Raw genomic sequence first — 8183 nt, 5'->3', positions numbered from 1 at the left:
ATTTGACAAAGTTACAGTTTCACACGAGTTTAAAAAAATTGAATTATAAAATGACTGTTGTGTTTCACATTATAATGATCCCATGTGTTTCAAATGTAAATTTGCATGTGTTTCACGTGAAAATGTTCCAAAAACAGACATTTTCCATATGCACATTTTCATGTGTCACGTGTAATTTTAACAGATAAAATTTCACATGTGCAAAATCACATGCATATCTGTGGTTACATGTGATGTGTTTTTACTCATGTGAAATGCATCGTTTAAATAAATGCAAACTGGTATCATTCCAGACCTATACAAACCCATATGTGGTCAGCACCAGATTTGTCTGAAAACCTGCAGTGTATGCAGGAATATACTGGTCCATTACTCTTCTTTCATCCAATAGTTTTTTGGGACTGCATGTCGAGTTGGTCAATAGAGTATAAACTGGATTCAGGGACAAAAATGACAAAGACAACAAAATGCAATTCAATCAATAGTCTTTATTTTGACAGAGGTTTATTCATACAAGAGGAACTAAAACTGATTACTCTGCACCAACAGAAAAATTGAAAACAAGTCAAAACATGTCATATGGACAAAGAGGTAAATGAAACCAGATGGTCAAGAAAAAATATTTTTATCAAATCATGTAGGGTAAAATGTAAGGAACCTGCAGGTCACTGGAAATGTACTTACTAGAAGACAATCAAACGATAAGGAATCAAACTGACACTATTAGTTCACTTAATACAATACAATAAAATGAATTATATTCAAATTAGTATGATTATTGATTGTTATTATTACCATTATAAGTGATATGGTTATAAATGATATAAGCGTAAGTGAAACAGTTCTTGTGAAACAGAATCTTAACAACTATACTTTATAAAAATCACAGATTTTCTTCAAACTGTAGATGTGATGTTACTCTACAAAAACAAAGTGAACAACGTAGTTTAAGAATTTGCAGATGTATTAAAGTTTTTATAGAGTTTTGTTTTTGCTTTAAAATTGCAATGAAAAATGCATTAATATGAATAATTATACATTTCATAAGCACATGTTTGAGAGTCTCTGGGTTAGTAAGAGCTCCAAACACAATCACAATCAAATTTACTAAGCCTGGGGTTAGTGATAATTGTTATAAACATTGAAAACTGAACAATATTTGTTTATATTCTGCTGTCTTTATCCTCTTAGTATTGCTTTTTAAACTTTAATAAACAAATTAAAAAAAAAAAAAAGTGGACACTGACTACTAATCACACTTTGTGCAACAATATTCATAGTTGTTTTCATAATCTGTGTAGCACCACAAGTACTTATAGCCATGGTAGCCACAGGGGTGATCTTGCCGGCATCTTTTCTCAGTCACGGTTGAGTAGCAGTCTTCTGAAATACAGCATTTGTCATTGTTTTTATCATCCGTGTAGCACCACCTATAATTTGAACCATATTTGGCACAAGCGTGGTTGTTGCGGCAGTACTTCCCATTTTTGGCCTTACTTTCCCTCAGTGGAGAGCTGCAGTAGTCCCAGGTATATCCAAAAAGATTAGAACCGGTCTTGCACCAGTAGTAGTCATTTCCGTATGTGGCGCAGGGGTGATCATCCCAGCACCTCTTTCCTTTAGCAGTGATGAGTGAGTACCGGGGTGAGCACTCTATCAGGGTCTGGCCTGAGTAACATCTGTAGGAATTGAGTTTGTCCTGGTACAGGCAGGGAGAGGAACAGCAAGGTTTTGTTGTACCTCCTGCATCACAATCACAGCGGTAACCAGAGTTAGTGATGCTTGAACACTTTGATCCGTCTGCTGCAGTCATCTGCTTCTCTGGAACCATTAGGCATTCAACAGCATCTGACACCTCTGATACATCTCTCTTTCTGAGCTCACCATTCACAGGTGTCTGTGGTTTAGCAGAAGTTATTAGACAAGCACTTCCATCAGAGATCTTTAGATCTTCTACTTCAGTATAGTATGTGTTCATGCTGTCAAAGATTAAGTTTGTCATCTTCTCAGAGGGGCCTTTTTTTCTTTTCAGAGGCAGATTAATTAATTTCTTAAATGAGTTATAAACCAAGTTTAACTTATTATTGTCACCAAAACAATCATCAGCAAAAACTCTAATTGGTTGAGATGAATTTGAGAGTTCACTGAGCCGATCATTAAGATTTGAGACACTCATAAGGTATATGTCAGCCTGTGATGGTTGGTTTTTATCTATATAGGCAAAGGACAAAGATTTCTTATCATCAAAGAAGTGTTTATAACAGACCGCCGTCCAGATATGAGAGGGCACCGTCACCTTCTCAGGGTCTTGCGAGATTTCCCTTTGTGGTATTCGTACATTTCCAGCAGGTACTGCACCTGTGACAATGTAGACTGTTGCTAAACCACCATCCCTGTCAAGCTTGGCTCTTAGGAAACTCCTCAGTTTCATCTCCCAGTTCTTCCAGTGGACCTGGTTAAAACGGCTGTTCATGGGTACTGCATTGGTCAGTGTAAACGTTGCATTACGGCCGTCACTGCATTGGAAGCAGTTGGGTAACAGGTGTCCACGATCATATCCAGTGTTTCTGTAGTGGCTGCTCATGGCTTGAAATTGTTTGATATCTTCAATAGTGTTGACACCAATATCTTTCTCAAGGACCATATAGTCAATCGGAGATGTAGGTAGGGAAATCTGCAGAAGAAATACCATGTTTGTTAGATGGGAGTTTTGATGTTTTGCTTAAGTAAAAAAATACATTTTGTAAATTTCATAGGGAAAATGATTATGTTCTTACTGTCTACAATGCATTGCATGTTTATTGTACAATTACTGTATAAAATGTTTGACAAAGTACCATACAATGTCATTTTAAATATATGCAATGAAAACCAAGTTAATTTAACTGTGAAATGCAAAGTTTTAACTGTATTTTGTCTTAAGTTCATAGTTAGTTACCTGTGGCTCAATGTGCCAGATGTCTCTCCTTTTAGCGGTGATTACACATTTAGAATCAAATGTGTAGGCACTGTAGAGAGGAATCCTGTGAGGAACTGAGTAGTACAGTGTAGCAAAATAAAAAACAGCAGAACTATTATACTTCTGACAGATTCTCTTGGCATTCTGATCCATTCCACTTGGTTCTGTGCCGTTGTAGAAAAACTCTATACACTCGTCGAAGCTTGTGACCACTTTTGCCTGAGCACTGAATGCTCCCAGCACAACACAGGTGAACAGAAACAAAACAAACATGGTTTGATGTTGGTCTTGTGTAGAACAGAGACACCAGAAGCAAAGCTGCTTTAAATACTCAGAGTCAGAGAGTTGTTTGGGTGGGATAAAAACAAATGAGGAACATGATGGGAAACGTGATGATTTAAAATAAAACAAAAGAGCTGTTGCTCAGTAAATGCAGTGTTTGCAGTTTTCACTTCAGTTTTCTAAAATATGTATTTTTTCACTTCAGTATCAGAAATCAAAAGCAGATTTTCTAAAAACATCCTTGTTTTCTCTCACTTTTTTCAAAGTGTGTTTTTCCTCATTCAGATTGGGAAACTGGACTATAACTGGACTATATATTTCAGACAGCTGGTAATGGGTCATACCTAGGCAGTGTTCAAATTGAGGGGGGGGCTGGGGTGGTCCTGGGCCTCTTATAATCATTGACCCCCTATAAAGCACACACATATAAATTAGGGATATAAATCCCCTGGTTTTTATTAAAAATAAAATACTACAAGAATTTAAAATTCTCATCTTGTGCTGCCACAAAGCGATACGGTCCATTATTTATCCCAATTTTGCAATAAATGTCCCAATTCCTGTTTCAAATAAATGTAAACTCTAGGGATGTAAAGGTATTAAAAAATTACGGTACGGTAATATTTCGATGTGATGCCCATGGTACGGTAATTATTGAAGCATTTACAGGAGGGAAAAAACAAAGGAAGACTTGGAATAACTGCCATAAGTGTTTATTAAACAAGACTGAACATTACAGTGTACAAAGTGTAGTGTAGTGTAGTGTTTACAATTTTCATAAAAAGGGCAAAAATAATTAGACCATGTAATAAAATAAAAAAAAGTTTAGTTTGTCAACTTTAAACAACTCCCAATCAATCAGGTTTTAAGAATTGAGTCACTCCCTCAATTGTCCTAGTTTTTTAGGGCCCGAGCACCGAGGAGCAGGCCAGAGCGGCCTGCACTGAAAGGTGCGAAGCCCTATTGTTTTTGCTTGAATTTATTATTTATTTATTTATTTATTTTTTAATTAGGGCCCGAGCACCGAGGAGCAGGCCAGAATGGCCTGCACCGTTGGTGCAAAGCCCTATTGTTTTTGCTTCGTTTATTAGGGCCCGAGCACACTGGGGTGTGAGGACCCTATTGTTTTTGCTCCGTTTATTATTATTAGGGCCCGAGCACCGAGGAGCAGGCCAGAATGGCCTGCACCGAAAGGTGCGAAGCCCTATTGTTTTTGCTCGGATTATTATTTTTAGGGCCCGAGCACCGAGGAGCAGGCCAGAATGGCCTGCACCGAAAGGTGCGAAGCCCTATTGTTTTTGCTCGAATTTATTATTTTTTTTATTTTTATTTTTTTTAACACTTTTGGCCATTTTGGGTGCCTTAACATACTCGAAAACTCTTGAAATTTGACACAGACGTCAGGGTCGTCCGTTATTGCGAACTGGCAAAGGCTGGAACACGGGCGTGGCACGGGGGCTCTGTAGCGCCCCCTGTAATGAAAAAAAACCCCATTGGTGCACAGATCGGACAAACATGTACGCACATGTATGAAAGTTGGTACGCATATAGATCTCATCAACCCGAACAACTTTCGCACTAACATTTAAGCTCCGCCCAACAGGAAGTCGGCCATTTTAGATTGTTTAAAAAATGCATGCAGTGAACTTTTAAATACTCCTCCTAGGGGATTCATGCAAATAACACCAAACGTTGTAATCATGATGTCGAGACATTGTACTTGCTAAATTGCGAAGGGATTTTTGATATCTCGAACGGTGTTGCCATGGCGAGGCGACAAATTCATGGCGAAATCAGAGAAACAGAAAGTATCTAATATCTATGACAAAAAATGTCTTATAGTGATGACACGCGGGGTGTTTGTTCGTCTGAAGATTCCGATTGCATCGATGTGCCTATTGTGACTCCCGGGTATAGCGCCACCACCAGGCGCCAGGAAATGTGTCAGTCATGAACTTTTAAATACTTCTCTTAGGGAATTCATACGATTGACACCAAACGTGGTGAAAATGATGCTGAGACATTGGACTTGCTAAATTTCGAAGGGATTTTTGATATCTTGAACGGTGTTGCCATGGCGAGGCGACAAATTTATGGCGAATTCAGAGAAACAGGAAGTGTCTAATATCTAAAGCAAAAAATGTCTTATTGGGATGAAACGCATTGTGTATGCTCGGCCAAGGATTCCGATCGCATCGATGTGCCTATTGTAAGTCTCGGGTATAGCGCCACCACCAGGCGCCAGGAAGTGTTGCAGTCACAAAGGTTGATTTTTTTTGACAGTTCCATGTGATGTTCTTTTAAATACTCCTCCTAGAATGTTTATGCGATTGACACCAAAAGTGGTCAACATGATGCCAAGGCATAGTAGATGCTAAATTGCGAAGGGATTTTTGATATCTCGAACATTGTTCCCATGGCAACGCGTCAAACTTTACTTTCATTTCAAAGGCATATTTAAGCCCTTCAGTTGCATGCAGTGAACTTTTTAATACTCCTTCTAGGATATTCATGCGATTGACACCAAACATGGTCAACATGATGCCGAGACATTGGAGATGATAAATAGTGAAGGGATTTTTGATATCTCAAACGCTGTTCCCATGGCAACGCGTCAAACTTTTTACTTTCATTTAAAGGCTTATTTAAGCCTGACAGTCGCATGCAATGTTCTTTTTAATACTCCTTCTAGGGAAATAATGCGATTCACACCAGAAGTTGTCAACATGATGCTGAGACATTGTAGACGCTAAATTGCGAAGGAATTTTTGACATCTCTAACGCTGTTCCCATGGCAACGTGTCAAACTTTACTTTTATGTCAGGCATATTTAAGGCTCTTGGTGTGCTTAGATTGACTTTAAATTTGGCACACACATCAGATTTGTCGGCTGTTAAGTGTTGACAAAAACGTCAGATAAAGGCGTGTCTATTTAGTGGCTCACTAGCGCCCCCGTTTGTCTAAAATGTGGGGTTTCTTTTACCTACAGTACCTAAATGGGTCAGTAGCAGCATGATATTTACCCACTTGATGCACTTGCCCACAGTGCATCGTTTTCTCGGAGGCAACGTGTAGCAGTAAACAAACGTGCGAGGGCCCGCCATTGCTGCTTGCAGCTATATTTAGGGCCCAAGCACCGAGGAGCAGGCCAGAATGGCCTGCACCGAAAGGTGCGAAGCCCTATTGTTTTTGCTCGAATTTATTATTAGGGCCCGAGCACCGAGGAGCAGGCCAGAATGGCCTGCACCGAAAGGTGCGAAGCCCTATTGTTTTTGCTCGAATTTATTTATTTATTTATTTATTTTTTTCAACACTTGTGCTAATTTGGGAGCCTTAACATACTCGAAAAGTCTTGAAATTTGGCACACACGTCAGAGTCGCGTGCCACTAGGCTCATGCAAAGGCTGGAATACGGGCGTGGCAAGGGAGCTCTGTAGCGCCCCCTGTAATTCAAAAACAAACATTGGGGCACAGATCGGGCAAAAATGTACGCACATGTACGAGAGTTGGTACACATATAGATCTCATCGACCCGAACAACTTTCGCCCTCTAACATTTAAGCTCCGCCCAACAGGAAGTCGGCTATTTCGGATTGTTTAAAAAATGCATGTGGTGAACTTTTGAATACTCCTTCTAGGGGATTCATGGGATTGACACCAAACGTGGTGATTATTGTGTCGAGACATTGTACTTGCTAAATTGCGAAGGGATTTTTGACATCTCGAACGGTTCTGCCATGGCGAAGCGACAAAGTCATGGCGAAATCAGAGAAACAGGAAGTGTCTAATATCTAAGGCAAAAAATGTCTTATTGTGATGACACGCGGGGCGTTTGTTCGTCTGAAGATTCCGATCGCATTGATGTGCCTATTGTGAGTCTCGGGTATAGCGCCACCACCAGGCGCCAGGAAGTGTGTCAGTCACAAAGGTGGATTTTTTTGACAGTTCCATCCGATGTTCTTTTAAATACTCCTTCTAGGATATTCATTCGATTGACACCAAAAGTGGTCAACATGATGCTGAGACATTGTAGATGATAAATTGCGAAGGGATTTTTGATATTTACCCACTTGAGGCCCTTGCCCACCGTGCATCGTTTTCTCGGACGCACCGTGTAGCGGAAAAATAACGTGCGAGGGCCCGCCATTGCTGCTTGCAGCTATATTTAGGGCCCGAGCACCGAGGAGCAGGCCAGAATGGCCTGCACCGTGGGTGCAAAGCCCTATTGTTTTTGCTTCGTTTATTATTATTATTATTAGGGCCCGAGCACCGAGGAGCAGGCCAGAATGGCCTGCACCGAAAGGTGCGAAGCCCTATTGTTTTTGCTCAAATTTATTAGGGCCCGAGCACCGAGGAGCAGGCCAGAATGGCCTGCACCGAAAGGTGCGAAGCCCTATTGTTTTTGCTCGAATTTATTATTTTTTTTTTTATTTTTATTATTTTTTTATTATTTTTATTTTTTTTAACACTTTTGGGCATTTTGGGTGCCTTAACATACTCGAAAACTCTTGAAATTTGGCACAGACGTTAGAGTCGTCCGTCATTGCGAACAGACAAAGGCTGGAACACGGGCGTGGCACGGGGGCTCTGTAGCGCCCCCTGTAATGCAAAAACAAACAGTAGTGCGCAGATCGGGCAAACATGTACGCACATTTACGAAAGTTGGTACACATATAGATCTCATCGACCCGAACAACTTTCGCCCTCTAACATTTTAGCTCCGCCCAACAGGAAGTCCACCATTTTGGATTGTTTAAAAAATGCATGCGGTGAACTTTTGAATACTCCTCCTAGGGGATTCAAGCAAATGACACCAAACGTGGTGATCATGATGTCAAGACATTGGACTTGCTAAATTGCGAAGGGATTTTTGATATCTCGAACGGTTCTGCCATGGCGAGCCGACAAAGTTGTGGCGAAATCAGAGAAACAGGAAGTGTCT

General features: G+C 40.3%; 1 protein-coding gene across 1 annotated transcript; it reads right to left on the bottom strand.

Annotated features, from left to right (window-relative positions):
- Window positions 1-580: 580 nt before the first annotated feature.
- On the bottom strand, window positions 581-3289 carry LOC141350926 (uncharacterized). Its single transcript, XM_073856769.1, has 2 exons — window positions 2939-3289; window positions 581-2674 (listed from the first exon to the last, which is right to left on the bottom strand). The coding sequence occupies exons 1-2, from the start codon at window positions 3230-3232 to the stop codon at window positions 1250-1252; spliced, it is 1719 nt and encodes a 572-aa protein (XP_073712870.1). The 5' UTR covers window positions 3233-3289; the 3' UTR covers window positions 581-1249.
- Between the last annotated feature and the right edge of the window lie 4894 nt (window positions 3290-8183).

Source organism: Misgurnus anguillicaudatus, chromosome 19 (assembly GCF_027580225.2).
Source record: "Misgurnus anguillicaudatus chromosome 19, ASM2758022v2, whole genome shotgun sequence".
NCBI lineage: Eukaryota > Metazoa > Chordata > Actinopteri > Cypriniformes > Cobitidae > Misgurnus > Misgurnus anguillicaudatus.
Note: the sequence above shows the minus strand (reverse complement) of the source record. Positions and strands in the feature narration are given on the sequence as shown.